The sequence below is a fragment of the Lepisosteus oculatus genome, chromosome 23, assembly GCF_040954835.1.
Source record: "Lepisosteus oculatus isolate fLepOcu1 chromosome 23, fLepOcu1.hap2, whole genome shotgun sequence".
NCBI lineage: Eukaryota > Metazoa > Chordata > Actinopteri > Semionotiformes > Lepisosteidae > Lepisosteus > Lepisosteus oculatus.
The window spans coordinates 6866617-6888425 of NC_090718.1; the positions used below are offsets into that span (position 1 = coordinate 6866617).

Genomic DNA, 21809 nt, shown 5'->3' on the forward strand with positions numbered 1-21809 from the left:
TGTGCCTTTTATCTCTTCAGTTGGAATTGCATCTGTATTTTCAGGCTGCCAGCTCATGTCTGACTGTTCAGAGTTTGCTCGAGCAAAAACTGCCGTCAGCACAAAACGGCCTGGTCATTCACACACATGCTGTAAAAAAACCTGTCTGGTTTTATGAAAATTCATTTGAACATACAGTACCTGCAGCATCACTTTAGCACAAATACATGAGTATTAAATATTAATGTATTGCATGTAAATTATATGATAATGCATTTATCGATCTGTGGTGTTTTGAATATTATATTCCAAAGTTTCATTTTAACATTTAATGCTAAAGGCAAGGTTAAGACTCAGTGAATGATGGCTCCTGTACGTATGTTATTTGAAGCAAAAAACTGAATTAACTGTGTTGGAAAAAGAAATATTGATTAACTACAATTTAGTAGGTAAAATAGGGCTCATTGTAATAGCAGTTAGAAGAGAATCTGTTCTGCGTTATCAAAGTATTCCTTGCAGAAGCAACTTAGAACTAAACCTGATTGTCTGCAAAAACAAACTAAATTTTGTAGCATTAGAGTATTCTGTGGTGTATAAAGAACTAAATTATATACTGTATCATAGACATAAAATCACTTTATGTCTGGTAGGTGGCAGGCAACCTTGTCTTGTTATTTGTTAGCTGGGTATCAGAAACTTCATGATCCATTGATTAAGCCAGCAGGTCTATTTCTCGGTTCTAAGGGAAATGCAATTAACCACTAGATTTAAGCTTTGTAAATAATGATCTTTTGATCTATCATTTTGTACTTCTTAAGGCCTGTACAGGAAATTGCCTCGGTGGCATTTGTTGAATGTTACAAAGCTCTTTTTAACCATTTAATTGAATCATTTAACGATACATATTTGCTTTTTGAACTGTTGTACATATATTGTTTTAAATAGTAAGTGTAATATGCAGCCCTCAAAGTCAGTGAATATCATGTATCCAAAGAGATATCTCCAAGCCCCTGTGTATGGAACCTATGAGTAACTATACTGTATTTATACTGTACATTTTTGTGTTCTTTAGCACAATATAAAATAACCTTTTTAAAGATCTATATTTACATATACCAGCTTTGTCTTAAAATGTATTAACATTCACAAATTATCGACCCCCCCTCCCCCGTATATTAATAGTAAGAAATGCCTTTTGTATTTTAATAAAGACTTCAATCATAATTAATTAATAGGCAGATTAATCCAGGACAAGACATAATCCTTATATAGTATTGTGTGTGTGTGTGTGCAATCTTAAACTCCCAAGGCAAAAGGCATTAATCCCTGCTGTAACAATAGTACGATTAAAATATTGCTTGGCTACATATACAGCAGCACCCACTGGTGTCTATGGTAAGCATGCAAGCCTGGTCCTCAACAAAACGAGCAGCCTACGGGCATCTGTTGGTTTACTGGTAGTACTGGTATAAAGGCTCATTCTTTCTACCAAATAGAATATCCATAAGAAAACTGGCTTCCATTCTCTTTCAGGGAAAAAGGTTTGCATGAAGAGCCTTTTGATGACACAGATTGCTGAAAGACTACACCTCCCCAAAGAGAAAACAACAAATTCCCTAATTCATCCATGTCACCCATCCATCCAACCTTTCCCCTGAATGTATGTCATATTATAATTTACAATTGTGCTTCAACCTTTATCCATAATAAGACAGAAATCTGAATGTGGTTTTATGATAAAAGACATGGTACTATATATCATCACAAAGGTTGATAAACACAGTTAGCAAGTTTAGTGATCCCACCTGATGTTTTAGAGCAGATGAAAAACATAGTGAAAAAAATATATTATTGCTTTTTACTTCATTACTTTCAGAGAAAAAGCATTAGCATTAATGCGATCTCCTCTGAAAAACTGCAAGTGATCTCAGACAGATAAACCCTCATAACCCTGACATTACACAATTGTGGTAGGTTCCGCGCTTGTTTCTCATAAAATAAATATTTCAGCAGTGGAATGTGATAGCTAAAATTATCCACTCTTTTTTCTCCTGATTGTGGCTTTAGGGCTCTCTCATTTGTAGCACAACCTGTTCTTATCAAGTGATTAGGATGAGTGGTACAAGGACAAAGAAGAACATCTAGGGGACACAAGTTGAAAGGAGAATTGTAAATTGTAAAAGAAACAAATGGTAGTAATAGGAATCGATTCTCTCTTGTGGTTTGTTTTAACACTTTTATTTGGAACAACTACAAAAGGCCACTGAAACAACATATGCATTGCAATAGACTTCAAATGAGTTTTTAGTTAGGTTGTAGAAAAAAAGAAGAGAAAAATAGTAGCAGATGCATAATTTTTGTGTCTGTCCACGGTCTGAAGAGTCCTCTTTGGTGGTGCTCAGAAGATGCCAAATGTAGCACCATGCTGATACAAAGCTCAGCCTGCTGTTCACAGCTTTCTTAGAAGTAGGGACTGAGCTTTTCCAATTCAAAACAAGTAAAAGAGTATTCATTTTAAAGCAAAAGCATTACTTTAATGGATGATACCCCTTTCCACCATCATTTGAGTGGAATATGATTAATTTGTTGGTATTTTTTTAAATATTAAAATGCAGCATATTTCCTGTTCTTTTTTAAATGTTGCATTATGAAAATAGGAGTTGCAAAGGAATATTTTACACCAAATGAATTCCGACATTACAAATATGAATGGTAAACAGCTGATAATATACAGTATGTTAAATTAATATTATACAATTAAATTACCTATACTGTATATAGTACAATAATACTTCAATGTCTGATGTCTCAGAAATTTCGTCTTGCGTCAAAGCAACTGTTTTACACACAGAGACATTTACAAAACATACAAACAGTACAAGTAAATATTTAATTAAAAATAAATCTAACTTTATATTACAGACATCAACCCATACATACTGTATTAATTTCATACCAATCCTCCTGGTTGAAGGCATGAGTTGATGTTCTTCATGCAGAACATGCGAGGGATCAGAGCAGATACTAACAGCCAGTCTCAACATAGTCTTAATGTAATCAGCTGTGTACCTTTCATATTTTAATGTCAGAATTCATTTTGTGTTATGAAATATTCCTTTGCTTTGAAACTGCTATTTTCATAATGTAACATTTAAAAAAGCTCAGGAGATACTGTAAAAAAGCTGCGAAAGAAATTTGATATCAAAATGAACAATTTAGTCATCATAAAATACACATACAAAACTGCTAAACAGCTCATGACCTCTTTCAAACAGAATTCTTTTTAGGTGTCCTTTACTGTAAGCCTGACTTGATTTTCTCTGGCGTTTTCTAATAGTAGTTTGAGGGAAACAGAATCCCAAGTTAGCATGGCAAAGGCCACAGGCTTACTGAACTGAACTGTCCTAGGCTGAAGCTGGACCTTGACTGAAAGATGAATGAGTCTAGTTGTGTTTTTTATGGCTAGATGATTTCAGCTAGAAGAGCTGAAACACATTTGTTATTGTGTGGTAGCAACACTAGTTTGTGCATAAAATGGAATTCCATCCCATTTCAGTGCCTTTTTGGCTTGTTTATCCTACAGCCAAACTGTTATTTTTTTCATTTTTCTTTTTGCATTTTATTTTCATTTTACACACAAGACAATATAGAAACGCCAACTGTTTCTCTTCCATCTCGGTTCACATCGACAAATCCTGTCGAAGAGCAGAATAAGGAGGGCCGGACAGGCTCCACTGACCTGCCTGACCAGTCTCCTGACATGCTGCGAGCTCCTCAGAGTATGATAGAAGACTTGGCATTGATTGTAGCAGCAGAGCATCTCTTAGCCTTCAGGGACCTGACAAGTGGCAGGACCTGCCACTGGCCAAAAAGCCAAGAGAGGTGACTTATCCTAGACCCTCCACTGTCATTTGATAGTTTTGTACTGCCATCTGGGGAATCCTGGTTGCAGACAGGTAGTGTCATGAACAAGGCTGAAACTTGCCGCATGTCTTTCTGAGCTTTGAACCAGGCAAGAACCCTTACCCTTATGTCTTACCAGGCTTAAAGAGTAAATAAACACATGCATACAGAAATAATACAAATTCAGCTTAACTTCCATATTGAAAGCTACATTAAAGCCAGTTAGTCTTTGCATTTGTGTGCAGTAGAAGTAACCCTTTGCATCCCAAAGGATATGCACATATACTGTAGGAGAGGACTCACTTAATCAACCAATGAAGTACAGCTCCCAAATGGATGATGTGAGGCAGCCATTCTGCAACAGCACCTCTGTTACATGCAGACCAGTTTAAAATGAGCTGGGTATTTAGGTAAGCCAGACGGAGGAAGCCCAAAGACACTACAGTTAACACTTCTACTAGTAGGATCTTGGTAGATTTTGATCAAGTAGTCAGGACCTTGATTTAACATCTCATGAGAAATTACAGTAGGTGACTCCTTTAGCACCCTGTCCCCTGTCACTGTACTGGGGCATCGGTTTGGAAATTCTGGACTAGAGACTAGTCCACCCACACTTCCTTTTGCAGGAACATGAAATGAAAGATGTCACCATGTCAATAACAAACTGTTTTGAAATGGATCTTTTACCTTGTGTTACCTTGAGAATTAATCTGCATAACAGTAAGCTTAATAGTTCATTTATATTAGAGGAGACATCAAGGATATCAAGGATTTTATTCACAGTTTATTTGCTTTTCAGTAGTACTCTCATAACTGACAGAGTCACTAATAGATCATAGAATTGTCAGTTACATCAGCTCAAAGGTTAGGTTGTGCTTCTTTTTGTCTGCATGACTTGAAAGCCAACAGGAACAGCATTAACCGTGCAATACAAATGTCTTTAAGTACCCATTTTACCAACCTCCTGTGTAAAGAATGCATGTGAAAAAATGAATAATTCACATCATGATGGCCCATGGTTCTTCATTACCAACTGTTCCATCTGGCCAAAATACATATCACCACATGTGCCTTCATGTCAACAATGCAGTGGGAAGAGACAACAACCTCTAAAGTCATTAACACTGTGGAAGAAAAAGCGCACAGAAAAATGGCCATTATCACACCTTTGCAATGCATCTGAGACTTACTGATTTTTTAACAAAATAATTAAAATAATCTCTGTACTTTACATTCTCCTACGAGCTTTATGTGTAATTTATCAAATAGTAAAATCAAATGTTACATATTTGTTATTTAATTCTTTCCTTGCATTTATTACAACAGGGATTATGAATAGCTAGAGGGGAAAAAAAGTTCATTCACAATTTGCTCCTTATGCTGAGTTTTTTTTGTATATGATCATCGATTGGGCAGCATGACGGTATGGTCATTACTGCTACTGTTTCACAGTTTTGGAGTCCTGGGTTTGATTCCAGACTGGAATGCCTTGCTGTGTAGCATTAGCATGCTTTTCATGTCCTCATATCCAGGTGCTCTGGTTTCTTCCCAGTTTTTAAAAAAATCAAGTCTAGGTTAATTAGTGTCTCAAATTTGTGTGTGTGTGCTCCCTTCAATGAACTACTGCACCATTCAGAGTGCAGTCCTGCCTCTGTGCTTATGGGATAGGCTCTGGGCAGTCACTCCCCTTACAAGGAACAACCAGATGTGTGATAATGAATGGTTCATCCAAGATAATAAATTAAACAACTTCTGTTGCTCCAGCTGAAATCCTAAATATTATTTCAAGCTTAGGCGCAGAAATCTTGAACCGATCAACTCAATTAGATTAGTTTTGTGTTGTCACTAAGTGAATGAAGATAGTCATTTTTGACAGGCAGTGATTTTTAAAACTACAGATATTTTACAACCGGCATAAAAAAGGGGGACTAATTCTATTGGATTCAGTTTAGTTGGACATGCTGGGCTGGTAGCCTGATCTAATTTGATTTGTGCATTTAATAATGCATGTGGAGAATCTTTTTATATTAAGCAATGTTTATGCTTTATTAAGTATATACTCCCTGTGTAAATCACCATCAAATCTCTCACAAGATTTATGAAAACATTCAGCCTTTATTTTAATAGACATTTGTGGATCCAGTACAGTGTATGTGATGTGAACACACACTAAAAAGAACCATGAACAAAATTAATAAATCGCTTAAAAATGATCCAAGATGGGCCACGGGGTTTTGCCAGTCAGGAATTAAAGGCTGTGATATTTCTGATGTGATATGTGACTGGACTCATGTTAAATAATAAACTGTATATAATAAAGTTAAAAAAAACTACAACACAGTCTTCTTATAGAACTTAGTCACTTCTAACTTTCATAATTATAATAACAATAATGATAATGCAAAATTCGGGTCTAATGGATTTAATTAAATATTTTTGTAAGAATGCAAGAAGTCACAGCATACTGTAAGTCTGTGTAGTTTTTAAATACGTTTATTATGAAGGCCCTCTGGAGAGCAAAACAGGGAAAAAATCTGTTTTCTCAAAGCTTAGCTGAAAAAAAAAACATACAGATAGCTTTGCTTTTTATATGCCTACTATGTGTAGTCCTATTCACTTTAAATAAAGACTTCTTTGCTACTAAACCACAGAACAGGAGGTATGCTTTTAAACATGCAGGAAAATTAGTCTCTTCATAGATATAAAAAACATAGGAAATGTGAAAAAACACAGAACAAAGAATCATGTTAGGTTTTCAAAATGAAACATGGTACACTGTCCACATGGTAATATTTAGTATGAGATTTGGCCTGCATTAACACTTCCCAACTGTCAATGGTGATACATACTGTAGACCTAGTTTCTGTATGGATAGACTGCTGTGGGATGGTCCTTCACTCTTCCTCTCTTGCTGCAGCTACAGCCAATGGGAAAGGGTTGCCCGGTTATGGTTGTTCCTTATTTATTGCATTTAAAGAGATCCTTGGAGTCTTATGGGCCTTCTTCTAGGTTGTAATCTTTCTTATGTTCATATGAAAGTCAATGCTCCTGGATTTCAAGACCAGGAATTGTTGGATCAAGAGCTATTTCATTGTATTTCTGAGCAGTAAGGCCGTTTTCAATATGCACCACAGGCATTTGTGTATTAAAAGAGTTTCCTCCCCATTTCATTCACATCCATTGCCCCACAAGCAGGGCTAGAATAACACAACAGCCTTTATGTTGCTTACCACAACATTTGTACACATTGTCCTCTCTCAGGAGTGTCAAGAACAAAAAGCCGTTCACTGGTGAATAAGACTCTCCAGCTCCACCTCACTTCTTCCTTGGGTCATGGCAGACAGCAATTTCATCTCTTCATTGACATTAGTTTACCCCAGCACAGCCTCCAAGCGTACGGATTTTCATGCAGATGGAAAGCATCATTCTTCTGCTTTGTGGTTATTTTTTTTAGCAATTTCTTGTGCTGAAGCCACTGCATTCTGGACAGTTTTATGCAGATGGATCACACAAATGTGATAGTAATGTGCTGGTGTGATAACCCTTTGACTTCCAGGATGTTGCCTGTCCATCACAGGTGTTTTCCTGTTTTCACTGGACTAGTTTACTAAATTCCTGGACAACGTTTCTCACAGACACAGCAGACTACCTTATGCCATGCCAATTGCACCCAGAAAATCTGTGTTATTTAAGAAGTGCATTATTATATCTTTCACTGTTCTTGGATTAATTGTATTAATTAAAATACAATATGTTGGATAGCTATTTAAATAGATTAATATATACTATATCAACTAATTTTAGCCATATTAACTCAAGTCAAATGCCAAACACTGAGAACCTCCCATTTTTATGAAATCACATAACTTAAGTGCAGTATTGTCTGCCAACTGTTTAAAATGCAAATTACATTATTTGTGCAGTCAGCCATTTTTGTAAAAGGTAAGACGGCTGTGTTTTCTTTTTGTATCACCATACATTAACTTCTTTCCATTTAAATTAAAGCGCAGTGCACCGGCCATTTGCCATGCAATGGGAAAGGCAGTTGAGTAAGGGGTAATATAAAATTGGCAGTATGGCATGCTTTGTAATTACAGTGCAAAACTAAGATTAGCCAGTGAAGAATGACAGCTCTTATGGTTCATTAGAGCTTAGTGGAAATATACACTTGTAATACAACATTAGCATTAGCAAGTTGGGCATTTGTTTGTATTTCATCTGCTGTCAAGTGAATGCTATCTGTGATGTAATCAAACACTGTGGCAGCCCTTTAGCCACTGAGTACATATTTATTCATGTCATCATTACCATATGTTACAGTGATGTTAAAGCATGTGGAACGTGAGGTTAAACCTGCTATATAACAGTTACGGAGTGAACACAGCATCATTAAAAATGCATTAATTCTAAGCGATATACATAACACTGGAAGAATTACATCAAGGGAGATTTACATTTTAAAGTTGGGCTGTTTTGTTTTGTAGTCAACAGGAGAGCCATGTGGACCTCTTCCTGTGCCAGGGCATCATTGAGGTTCTCCTAAGGGATTACATGTTTCATCCGCTCAAGCTAGATACTGTATCTACCATGTAAGAATCAACTTACCCCCTTGAGTTCTGAGTTTCTGAAGAGAAAGCTGTGATCATATAAGCCACATACAGTAAATACCACACAGATATTCTTTCTACTATTGTGAAACAAAATGTTTATGCTTTTCCTTTTACAACAAGCAGGCAGGTATGGTAAATGGCAGGTCAAAAGCTCAAAACATTCATACCCGTTTAGTTTCTGATGGATATTGGAAATGAATGCAAATGAATATGAGTTGGTGGCTGTACAAGAACACTTTGAAGGTCGATATTTTAGGTTGACAAGCGCTTCAGTTTACAAGTAGGAAATGATCATTTGTATAAGCTGTGCTTTATTGGTAATAATGTATGTATGAAGGGCTAGTTGAAACAAATTTATTATTTTGGTTATTACCACAGAGCCAATTAATGCTAATTCAGTTTTCACTAATGTGCAACGTAACACAGGTGGAATTTTTCTTTATGCATTAATAAACTGGTCTTTTAGAACTATTAATGTGCTATACAGAAATGTCCCGTGACGGTCATTTCTTGTGAAAACTGCATGATTTGTCATTGAAAGAGTAACTTCTAGTATTAATAGAAAATTGCCTCAGTAAGTCTTTATTAAAAAGAAAGTTTGTAGCATATATAGAACGCTGAACTGCCACTGATTCTGTGTGGATTATCTCCATTGTGAATTGGTTTTAATGTGACCTTCACACACTGCTTATTTTGAGAAGTACAGTAATGTTAATTTTATGAACATTATGATGAAATATGTGATTCTGAGTGTAATTATTCAAATGAAAGAAGAGCTGATAAAAATAAAAGGAAACCAATAAAACATTTAAGGGTGTGCTCTAACACATGTCCTGATCTCAATATTATGTTATGCCTGTTGTAATGATTGCAGACAAACTATTACACAGAAGGTTTGTACTGCCAGTGATCATTCATACGCTAAGCCTTGGTTACTGATATATGTCTTCTGTATGGGTATGTGTGTGTGTATACCCCATCATAACTTTGTATCATCCTTGTAAAGGTTGCAGCCAGCTAGATGTTATCCCAAAACCACATGGTATAAGGCAGTACAATGCCCTGATAAAGATGCCAGTCCACCACACGAATGATTGAAGCACCCTTTAACCTGACCAGTGTGTCTTTGGAAGGTGAGAGGAAACCAAAGCTCCCTTTTAACCCCCCCCCCCAAAAAAAAAAAAACCATGAAGGAATAATGCAATCTCACACTAGTCCAGGAGCCAGCAGTCATATCACCCTGGAAGACCACTGAAGCTCAGTAGGTGTTAACCTGGTCACTACCTGGATGAGACACCTCCTGGGAAGACTATGTTGCCGCTTGAAGAGATGTTAGTGGGGTCAGTAGGGGGTGCTCACCCTGCGGTCTAGTTCCCCAGTATAGTGACAGGGACACCATACTATAAAACAAGCACCTTCCTTTGGATGAGATGTAAAACCAAAGTCCTGACTCTCTGTGGTCATTAAATATCCCAGGGCATATAATGAGAAGAGTAAGAATGTTACCCAGGCATCCTGGCCAAATTTCCCACTGGCCTTTACCAATCATGGCCTCCTAATAATCCCCATCTATGAACTGGCTTCATCTCTCAGCTCTCCTTCCCACTGAAAGCTGGTGTGTGGGGAGAGTCCAGGTGCACTATGGCTGCTGTCGCATCATCCAGGTGGGGCTACACACTGGTGGTGGTGGAGGGGATCCCTATTACCTGTAAAGTGCTTTAAGTGGAGTATCAAGAAAAGCCCTATATACGTGTAAGCAATTATTATTATAATCTAAACTAAGAGCTATGAGGCAGCAGCGCTATCTCTAGAGTAATAAAACACATTGTTACATATTTTACTGTACCACCACAGTGTTATGTACACAGTGACCACAGATGAAACACAGGCAGAAGTCAGATTAAGAAACAGGCTTCATCTGGCTAATTATTGATACATCTGTAAAATGATCCCAAAAAAACAATCTGGAGTAGAAGCCATTGTGTAAGATATTCTGATTTGGCATACTGTAGCGTTCAATATCCTTGAAAGCAGAGGATCATGTAAATTATGCTGCTACTCGTGGCTTCATAGTATGTAGTATACTAGGCCCCAGGAGCAGGTCATTTCATCAAATGATTGCTTTCCTTATGCTTACCAAAGTCCTTGAGGAAACACTTTAAAGTTCATAAGAAAACCTATTTCAGATATTGTACGTACACAACTGGTACTAAAATATTAATGGAAATATGTGAGGAAAAGTATAAAAATAAGTTTGAGCTTCAAATTTCATTCCATTTATACACTATAAGTTGCAATGATTTTTTTTTTTACCCTGTCAATGGAGAAACAGTGATGGCTGTCTCCAGTTAACAACCACTGTACCTCTGCTGTGATGTTGTGGAACAGGCTGGATTTCAAGTCTATTTCTGACTAGGATTCTCTGTTAATAGCTTCAATAATTGGAACTCATTATATCTGATTTCTGTATGAAGCTGCCAATCATAACATATTTAAACCCATCTTTAGAATTAAAAACTTTCTTAAGGAGAAAGCAATGTAAGTGGATATTTTCAGTGACTCAGTGCTACCCTTGTTTGGTTAAAAAAAACATAAGGTTAATGTATAATAACTAACGATACATTTGTATTGTGCTGTACTATACTGTATACTGCACTGTTTTCAGTTGCATGGGTTTAGGACCAGATGGGACTGAAGTTTTTCACCTTTAAAAGCTGAAATCAGTGTTTTTTTTTCTTTTCTGAAGATTAATTGCTCATCATTCTTTTCAACTCTACCTGTCCAAAAATGGAAATTACCCTCTGTTACTGGTGCTTCAATTTCCCATTCCAATAGAGTTCACTGTTGAACAGGGGATTAATATAATAATTCAATTCATCTCTGGGAATTAAGTCAGACAAAATGTGTATAGTATATTGATACAGCTTCTTAGCAAGGGAGCCCCATTGTGTCAAACACAATCCAGAAACAATGTAAACAAGATCAGCTGAGAAATGGAAAAGCCAAAAAAACATGAATTCTTCAAAATGAAACACTAATGTAATGGACTAATGTGTGCTTACCTAATGGCTAGTACTCAACCCATAATATCCTTGTAAATCTGTCATACTGTGGCACTTTATAGCCACACGCAAAAAGCATCCACAAATTATTCACCAGTGGACATAACAGGATTTTAAGCACTTCACACATGCTAGCTTGCCATCTTTTATTACCATCACAAATTAATGTGCATGTGGCTGCAATGAGGGTATGATTATTTTAATTGTTTTTGCTGTGTCGCTTTTTGAATCCTTCCGTAGGTGTATCTTTCTGTACACTCAGGCTGTTGCATTGATGTTGTGAATACGTGTCACTTTCACAGTCCAGTATAACCTTTTTTTTACATGTAGTTGTTTCTTTGTAAGTCCTGAAGTGAATTGAGTTCTTTTCAAAAGGTTTGGAACAACTGTGATTTAAAAAAGCTGTGTAAAGGAATCACCTCTAAGTAGGCCTGATATTTTAGATATGGTTACTTCAGGTCTGATATACTATGTTTGTCTAAACTAAAATAAAGCATACGGTAGAGTTATGTCACAAAAACTGATTCATTACTGATAATTCCTCTAAAATCTTACACACCTGCCCTTCTTAGACACTCGCCAATCCAGCAGCCCTGAAACAAGCTCCAGGTTGGGTTATAATATCTGAGAAATATTGAATCATAATACAAATACCAAATACATATAACATTTTTGAGAATTCAGGCATTGATATGCCCTCTATTGGTTAAATCTCATTATTGCAAAGGCTATTTATTGATTATATTTCCACAGGTCTAAGCGCAGGATGCATGCTCTCTTGGGTGTTTGTGATCCTACAGGCACTGAGTCTGGTTACAAAACATATGACAATAAATATATATATATATCTATTCTAGTGCTCAGTTATTAAGAAACTACCATCTAAAAACATTACTTAAATGAAATGAGGGATCCAAAAATACAAAAAAACAAAAACTACTCACCTTTTTCATTCGACCAAAGATAATTCCCCTCCCCCCCTTTCCCCCCACCTGGATACAACACGATTCCCCTCACAGAATCACTGATTTGTCTTCTATTATGTAGATTTGTAGATGGCTGACACCGATGGAGACAGGAGTAGAGATTTAAGCTCGACCTCACAGCAAGTGCAGGACAGGGTGCCTGTTAACCATGTGGGTCTATCTACGAGGCTAAAGATCATAACCAAAAGATTCTGAAAAACAAATGAAGTCCTCGGCCACAGCACCCTAGCTTCTTCTGCTCTTAAACCTGAATAATAATCAACATCTGGATTCTTACGTGACATTCTTTATACAGTAATTCCTATGTGAAAGCCAGCTTTACAGCTCTTATCATAAAATGACAAATTAATTCCTAAACTTTAAATGTATTATAACAGGGTATTTTCTAATTGAAGCAGACAGCAGAATCATGAAGGAGTTTTACCCTGAATGGTTCTGTATTGCTTGACAAACCTTTGGAAAGAACTGTGGTGTTCACTTCAGCCGCCTCAACACACATCTTACTGCTATCACAGCACACATCTGCTGCTACAGTATTTATAATTCTAGGTTTCATTTAAATACGTCTAACTTTGAAAATCAAGTAATTAAATTCAGGCTACTTCTCCCATAAAACAAACATTTTATTTTTGAAAGCAAGTCCCATTGGATCGGATTAGACTGGATTGCAAGTGCTTTGTCGATCAATTGGTCCCAGGCTGTAAAATGGCAATTGTTTAGAACTGAATGGCAAGTTTTGGGAACGTCTTAGGACTCTTTCACTGGCTATGAAAAATACAAGAAATAAACAAGTAAAAAAAAGGGAGAAAAGGTAAAAAGCCACTAGGGGCACTCTGAATTCTGTTTCTTGTTGTGTCACTCCAATGCTTGGTATACAGGAGGTGCAGCTAAACAGCTGTCTTGGCAGACATTTTTAGTTTCTGTAATGCTATGTCACATACATGCTTCCCCAGACAGAAAAACTAAGGTGTGAGCAATGACCCATCATCCCACAGCCACTGCCCATAAAGCAGCCCAATCAACTAGTGATCATTTTTGTATATCAAAAGTGTAATACAAAATAATCACCTAGCATCCAGTTCTGGTACTGTATTTATTAACTGTTTATAAATTCACTTATGACCATAGAAGATATACACCTTCCTCTATATATAACAGTGGAGTGGCTGCATTACTGATTGCCTTGACTTAGTGTTAAGAGTGGTGGAGCCCTAGATTATTGTACCTTATAACCTTCTCTAAAAGCAATCGAATAGCAGTTCTATTGAAAGTGACTCTAATGCACCACTATACATAGTTCAGAACAAAACTGTCAAGAGAAAATTACAGAAGTCCATCCCCTACACATTAGCATATCTGACTAATGAAAAGGCTGTGTACTGCCTTCTAAGCAAATGTACAGTATTGGTAGGATATTTGTTACATACAGAAATGATAATTTGAGTCATGCAAAAGACACTATGCTGTCTGCCATATACTGTACAGTAAAACAGAGTGTCATGTTTAGGTCTTAATATGGAGCGGGATTCGAGGTGCATCAAGGAACACTGCTTTATTGGGTAATTTAACTGATTCTGTTTTAACAAACACATCATTAATAAAGAAGATAGTCATTATCATCACGAATACTGCACACATTACAATTGCTGGGGCAGGATCTCCAAGACTGCTGCTTATTGGTGCCTCTATGGTATAAATGCAGTATTTCCCCTCAGCAGCGAGTGCGACCAGCATGTACAGTACCAGGAGGTGCAGCCACAGGCTCCTCTTTATTTCTCTAAAAAAGGACCCTGCTGTGGCTGGTGCCAGGCTCTTGGCAAAACCAGGCTGGGATGTGACATAAGATCCACTTTCCCACTGTTGCACAAAAGGCTGAATAAAGCCTCTGTCAAACCCTCTATTATTTAGGTCTGGCAATACCATGTAGATTCAAACAGCAAAAGGATTTGCATTCATACTTGTAGGGTATGTTTCCTGATAATACAGCATGTGAAGGCAGTGTAGTAGAGAAATATACAGTACATCTTCCAAACGGGAATTTAAAAAAATCACCAACTCAGAAGACACTAGTTGCGTGATACCCATCGTAGAAAATCCTACAGTATCCAAAAAGAAAACTGTTATCATCATATTACTCGTAGAACATTGACCAGGCATGCTTGAACTTCTCAAAACTTTGCTTACTTCCATCTCAACAGTGCCCAATTTAAAACCGACTCCGGCCAAGCGCACTCCACCCAACCTGCATGCAACATCACCATTTTGCCCATTCTCGTCACGGGCTACCATGATTCGAATCCAGAAACAAACGCTGTGAATGCTCACACAATAAAGCGTGCATACGCGTGCAGTATGCTAGACGTAAAATCTGGATTTGTTTAAATAACAAAACAGCTTGACTTCAGTACAACAGCCACATCAAAGAATTGCATGGGTCTTTTATTTCCATAAAAAAACAGTTATTAATATTTATAGCACCTCCCACACGTGTTTCATACACGGTTAAGAATCCTTTGCTTAAGCAAATGGCACGTCTTCTTAATTCTTTAGTACAGGAACTCACTAAACCGTTTGTGCATTTAACAAGAGCGGAAAGCCAGCAGCTCATGCAGCGGCACAACCAATATTTCTGTGCTGTCGCGACACCAGACCAAAACGCACACCTGGAACCTGTTAAGTGCCTCACAACATTGTCACGCGCATAACTGCGCAGCCACACAATGACAGTAACATCTAGTGGTCAAATGTGAGATCTCCAAGAAGGAAGCGATATGCAATTAAAACAAATAATAATTCAATCATATTATCAAGAACCCTACCTTAGGATCGCATTATCCCCTTGTCTAACGGTGACGTTGTCCATCGGTTTGGAAAAAGACGATTCTCCGCTCCGGGCAGGCACTCCTGCAGGTACAAGAAATAGCAGTCTTAGCGCTATCACGACCAGGCATTTCCAGGATACCACAAAATAGCCACAAATACCCATCTTCAGCCACAGTTCAGCTCCCAGTTCACGCAAGGCAGACTCTTAATTGAACCTGGAATACTCCTTTTGCAGGTGAGTTTAAAGTTTATTCGAAACTTTCGGTATTTTAACTCCTGCAATAGCTGTAGCTGTGGTTCCCCTTTCTGTTGAGAGTTTTAAGACACCGCAGAAGTGCGAGGAGAAACGGAACTCCAGTTGCAGGCTTCTGGAATTCACAAGAGCGCTGTTCAGCGGCGATCAAACGGGATGCCGAGTTTTTTAAAAAAAGGAAACAGAAATCTGTGTTAGGGGTATTTGCACAATGATAAGGTGAGATCGTCTCTTCTGCCCGGCAAATCTTTTTTGTAATAGCCCCAGGAGAAATCGCCCAACACGCAGGGTAAGTCTTCTTGCACAGACTCGAAAAAGCGCATCAAATCGGTGGATCAAACAAACCAAAAAAAATCAAAGCAATCAGTAAACCAGAAGAGTCATGGAAATAAGTTGAAACGTAAATCCAGGTTGATTTTTATTTATTTATTGTTTCTAGTTATGTTTATAAATCCAAAGGAGGACCTGCAGCTCTATCACAGATTGGAAGAGTGCGTAAGAGGAGGCAAAGATGCTGTAAAATGGGTATCCTTCTCTCGTGTGCAGAGTGGCAGACTGCAGTGCTCTCTCTCTCTCTCAGGTTGTAAGACTGACCGACTCGTCTCAGCATCCCAGCTGTTCCCCTTGCTCTAAACATCTCTGAAATGCAGGCTAAGATGGTCGTCATGGCAGCAATTGACTAATATACTGTATGAGCGCACCGCATCGATACGCGGTGTTCCCAAACTTCTTTTTTTTTTCTTTTACACAAACGATTCCCATAGCATTTTTATTATCCCGATGTATTGAGGTCATGAGTTTTCTCCTACGTTTATAGTATTTGTACATTTGTTTTTAACATATTTCTTGTTTGAACTTGTTTTGGATGTGTTGATCCCCCCCACCGACACACACTGTAAGTTTGCATAACAGAAGATGTGAACTAAGGGTTTGTCTACAAGTGATAAATAGAGCTGTAAAAGGGATTTAAGGTAAGTCGAAACAGCAGTTTATGGAGTGATTAGTGAGTTATTTTATAGCCAGGGAAGGCACTTATTTATTATGTTGTAATAGTTTTCCTTCTGGCTCATAGAAAAGGAAGATTGAGGCTGCTGTGCTTAATCCATGAAGGATGCAGTTGCATTACATGCACACAAGTAAATATGCAGCCAGTAATAAGATGTTGTTTAGCACAGGTATAATGGTGAGCATTTAATTTGATCTTGTGCTTGGCAACATTTTAAAGGACTTTTTTATATCTATTTGCAGCAAATCTGATGGAATAGATGGAAAGTCACCTTCTAGTATTTAAAGGGAAAGTAAAATAAACTTTGTTAAAGAAAACGTTAAATGTGCTGCTGAAAAAGAACATTTACAAAAGAAAATTGTATCCCCATAAACTCTCCTTACACAAACTTCACATTTTATCTAACATTAATTTGTCTCAGCGTGAAAAAGATAAAGCATTGGGTAGGTCCATTTCACCTGATGGCTGTGCAGATTAAACAGCATTACCAGTACTGGTCTTGCCTTAGCCAGATTGTGTTTCAAATGAAGGGTTCGTGTAATGAAAGCTAATCAGGCCTGAAACAAGTTAAAATTTTTGTAAATAAAAGAACAAAATGGCAGAATACTACAGTATGCTGCTAATAGAATACTAATACGATACTATACACAATACTTTACTATACTGTACACGACTTGTTTAGACTTTGAAGTTATGGAACAGCTACTGCACGTTATAAATATTTCATGTATTATATAAATTTAATGTGGAAACTGGACGGTTGGTTGTGAACTAAGATGTTCAGATACCAGCATTCTTTGTTGTGCTGGTACTGTAGTAGAGTTCTAACAGTTAGGATCTTCTCTTTGGTAAAGTTTTTTTTTGCTTTTGTAATTATGAAAAAGCTCATTGCTCACGCAAATATCGTATGTACTGTTCTATACTATTTGCTAACTGCAGGCAAAATCCTTGGGGTCTCTTATTTGACTTGTTCTCAAACTTGTGTGGCTGTCTGTTACTGACTGCAGTGTAGAGAACATACAAATTAGTGCTGCCACTTTGTAAGTTATGTAAGCCTTTTCATGTTTCGGTGTGCTTATTAGTGTCATATAAGATAATCCAATTTGAAAAATGAAATGCCACTTCCTGCAAAGTGCGTAGCACGTGGAAAAGTTTTTTTTTTGTTCAGTCTTCATGTGATTTCTATTACTTTGAGATGTTGGTTAGTCTTAATTGGTCATCTTTTTGCTGTAGGAAGAGCAAAGATTCATATCTAATTTTTTTCAATTTTCATATTAAAGCTTCAAGATTTTTTTTCATTCCCTGTGCCTTTCTGTTAATCAAAGTAAATATTTGAAATGAGAGTCTGCGGTGTGCAAAAATGTCCATAAGTTCAGTGAATCACTTATTCACTCTTACAGTACCTGGTGGTGAGATGTATGTACAGTATGTTTTGTCAGCAATGTAACGAACATGCAGATACAATCATATCAGATATCTGTGTAAATTAATAAAATAACATGAACTGTGTTTTTAGAAGAGATGTAGAATTATTCCACTGAGTTGCTGATACAGGGCGTTTGGAGGAAAGTTACAGTAGGTAGAGAGTTTGACATAAAAGTTCATTATCTGGTCTTGATTTCAATTATTCATTCCTGGTGACAGTACAGTATGTGATGCTGCGATTAGTCTCAATCTTATTACTTAACATTCTTGCAAGGCTGAATCAAATTACACTTTACTGTTTTACAGATTTATTACATTTTGATGTTTATACAAATATTCCACCTTTTTTACTGTTCATTCTGCTCTTTATCTGAACTGGTGAATTGTTTTATCATTATTTGTTGTTTTATTTGGATAATAAACATGTGTGCAAAGCCTATGATATTCCAGAAAAGAGATATCTGGATATGTACAGTACAGTATTTCTCCTAATTAACAATTTGTCATAATTATTGAATTGATTATTATTTGTCATAGATGACAACCTGAAACCAGTTTTTGCAATATAATATAGACATTTTACTGAAATAGTGGTAAAAGCTGTATCCAACTGAACAACTTAGAATAACATAAAATTTAGAATTTGAAAGTTACTGTTTTATCCATCTGTTGTTATTTAATGACTAAGTAATGTATAAATGTCTTTCAGTGCCTGGATAAATCTCTAAAGCTGTTCTTGGAGTAGCAGAAAAACTGTTTGTATTGTGGCACAGCTGAATTCATCATTAGGCAGTGCACATAAACTATGTTTTCCTAATGCTGTGACTGAAAAATGTGTATGCGCTACTTTTTGGAAAGGAAGCCAATGTGAGAAACTAGCCTTGAGTTGGTGGCCAAGTATTTGTGGTGGATCGTGCTGCTACCTCACCTCACCTACCTCACTGTATGTGTAGGAACCCAGCTCCCATGTCCTGGGATAGATTCCAGCCTGGGTGAGATTTGCATGTTTTCCCAATGTCTCTCTGTAGGCCTTCTCTGGAAGTTCCTGCTTTATACTACCTCCCAGAGATATACTGGCTGGGTAACATGGAGTCTCTGAATTGTCCCTGTTCGCTTGTATGTGTGGAAGCACCTTGACGAACTGAGGTCTCAACCAGTGTGTAGTTCTGTCCTGCACCCTGTGCTGGCGTGTTTACATAACCATTAAAAGGGATAAACCACTTTCCAATTCTGGATAGATTGTGTCAGCCCAAACCACTCTATACTAATAATGGGTCCACTGTTACAAAATGCCCTTGAGATGTGTAGAAGGTAGTTATTATTTGTGAAAAGTAGTGCATATTTTTACATTTTTAATTGATATTGATATACTGTACAATAAAGTAAATGAGGGAAATAGTGTAAATTGGAAAAAAGGCTATGTAGTTCATTGCTAGTTTTAATGAGTAAAGAACTGTTTGTATAATATTATGCATGCAATGTAATAGCTTGCTTGGTACAGTAATTGAGCCATTTACACATATGCCTTTCATAATTTGGTAATCACACCACATTGACAACACCTGGGATTTTCAGTTTATTGGTGGAGTATGACTTGAATGTTTAAATGACGAGCGAAAAAAGGCATGGTCTCTCTTTGGGGTTGTGCGGAAAGATAGCTGGCTACACATGGTTCCCTTTCATGTTCAAGATCTGCCACCAGCCAAGGGAACATCAGCTGAATCTTTGTGCCGACACCAGTAAAGAACGCGATGCTCCATCCCCATCGCCCACTCTGCGGAGACATAGTACTACATGGCTCCAAGTTCTCCTCTTGCATCGATGTGCTTATCGTTCTGGGAACCGGAGTTACAGGTTTAGCATAATAACCTCTTTGATGTCTGCAATTAGATGTCAAGTTATGGGACAGTGTGACATCACCATCACATGGTTGGCCCAACAGGATATGTAAGCATTAGACAACTATTATTCAGGCTTTCCAGACTTTCACTAGGAAGGCTAGACATGGAGCTATAGTGGGAAGGCATGTAGCCGACCATGTGGCACACAAGCTCACCGACCCTTAATCGAGAACCAAAGAGGACAAGAATGGACTCCGAGACTCTCAATTCAGACCCGATGAAGTCCTCCATGAGGGGCTGAAGGAGCTGTTCCCAAGCTGGCAGACCTCTTGATTAAATGATACCCTGGCAGGCACACTGTACGCATAGAAGGAACTGCAGTGCTGTCAAGTGTAGAGCCTGAGACCCACATCAGTCATTAAGGGGCCAAGTCTCTTCAATAACTGCTGCAGGACAAATATGCAGGTATGTTTGCAGAAATGAACCCGAGGGGAAAAAAAAAGTTTTTTTGAAAAGACATTGTGATGCATTTATTCGGGTAAGAAAGTGTGATTGTACAGCCCCCCCCCACAGAAGAAGGAATCCCCACAAATTCTGTAGGGTGAAACAAACACAGTGAGACTTGCTACATCTCTGCCTTATACTGCATAGAAATAAGAGCCTTAAGCTATTAAAGACGTTTGCTTTTGAAAGAGACACAGAGATTGTGGATCAATATCGGAGAAGTGACAGAAAGGAGGAAGAGAGAGCCTTGTGGATATTGTACCTCTCCTCAGGCAGGGGTGAAGAAGCTTCTTGTTTTTTTAGTAACATGATATAAAGAAAGGCGTCCCCACCTGAGTGACAGAGTTCCATTGCTCTTTTCTTTCAGGCATAGGTTTCGATGTGTAACCTGACATTATTGTAGTAGTGTTGTGCTCAAACATCAACATTTGTTAGGACAAAACTCCTGAGCAACAGTGAGGGATGTAATCTACGAATGATATCAAAAGGACTTAAGAAGCCAAATTGTGCAAGAGTGATGACCAGCTGCTCAGAACAGGTGACTAACCAAAGACAGTTCTGAATCATAAAGAGAAACTGTAGTTTGTCCCTGGAGTCCTAAGTACTGTAAATCTCTGAAAGCTCACTTCTACTGTACTGTATGTAATGGTAATTATTAATGCAGTATTAAAGTAATTCTAAATGTTCCTCTCAGTTTCATCTTCCAATCTTCTCCAAAGTTATTCATATCTTATTATCATATCTTATCTTATCATATTCACATGAAAAATTTGTTCTTTGCCACAAGTCGTTCTCAACGCATGATGATCCAATTCATTCATACCCCGGAAATGAGTGTTTTGTGAATTGGAACATGTCTCTGTCCATGACTACCTCTCCATGAAAAGACTTTCCATCTGCTCCAGGCTGCGTAGTCTGCTCTTATCTGCTTTTGGCAGCTTATGAGCCTAAATGTTGTACTACAGTCTACTGCTGTCACCAGTTTTGTATCTAAAATATCCTGCAGCCCCAATTGGAAGATGCGCCTGGAAAAATCTATGTCTTCCCAGTCTGCTTGATTGCTGATGGGAAACCTTGCTGCCCACCCCAGTGATTGCAGACTAAAACTCTACCAGAGAGCAGCATCTCCATAGTCACCTGAGGTCAAGAGCTGAGCTCCTAACCTTTGGAGCTGAAACAATGGAGAGGGCTAAGCTTTTCACCTTCCCCGCCGGTCTTCCCTGTGCTAATCGCAACAGAGCCAGCCAGCTCCTCAGAGGATGCCTTCCAGGAAGTGTTTAAACCTTAACCCTTCTATTGCAACCAGGAGACAGAACTTAACCTTCTTCCAGGAGGACTGGCTCTCCAGAGACTGGTGCTCTGTCTGTGTGATCTTCACGTGTCTTTCTCTCCTACATGTGAAGGCGAGAGGATTTTT

At 37.8% G+C, this 21809-nt stretch overlaps 2 protein-coding genes across 4 annotated transcripts in view; one reads left to right on the plus strand and one right to left on the minus strand.

Annotated features, from left to right (window-relative positions):
- The window catches only part of opcml (opioid binding protein/cell adhesion molecule-like), a 583981-nt gene that overhangs the window by 220579 nt on the left and 341593 nt on the right, over window positions 1-21809 (minus strand). For 2 of the 3 annotated variants that reach the window (XM_006642302.3, XM_015337695.2), the window contains exon 1: window positions 15360-16201. In XM_006642302.3, coding sequence (XP_006642365.1) covers window positions 15360-15526 — 167 coding nt within the window. In that variant the 5' untranslated portion in view covers window positions 15527-16201. Of the gene's footprint in view, window positions 1-15359; window positions 16202-21809 lie in introns of those variants that run through there. The other variant, XM_015337696.2, reaches the window with a different exon arrangement.
- The window catches only part of LOC107075678 (uncharacterized), a 686550-nt gene that overhangs the window by 197596 nt on the left and 467145 nt on the right, over window positions 1-21809 (plus strand). The gene's annotated exons all lie outside the window — the stretch shown is intronic.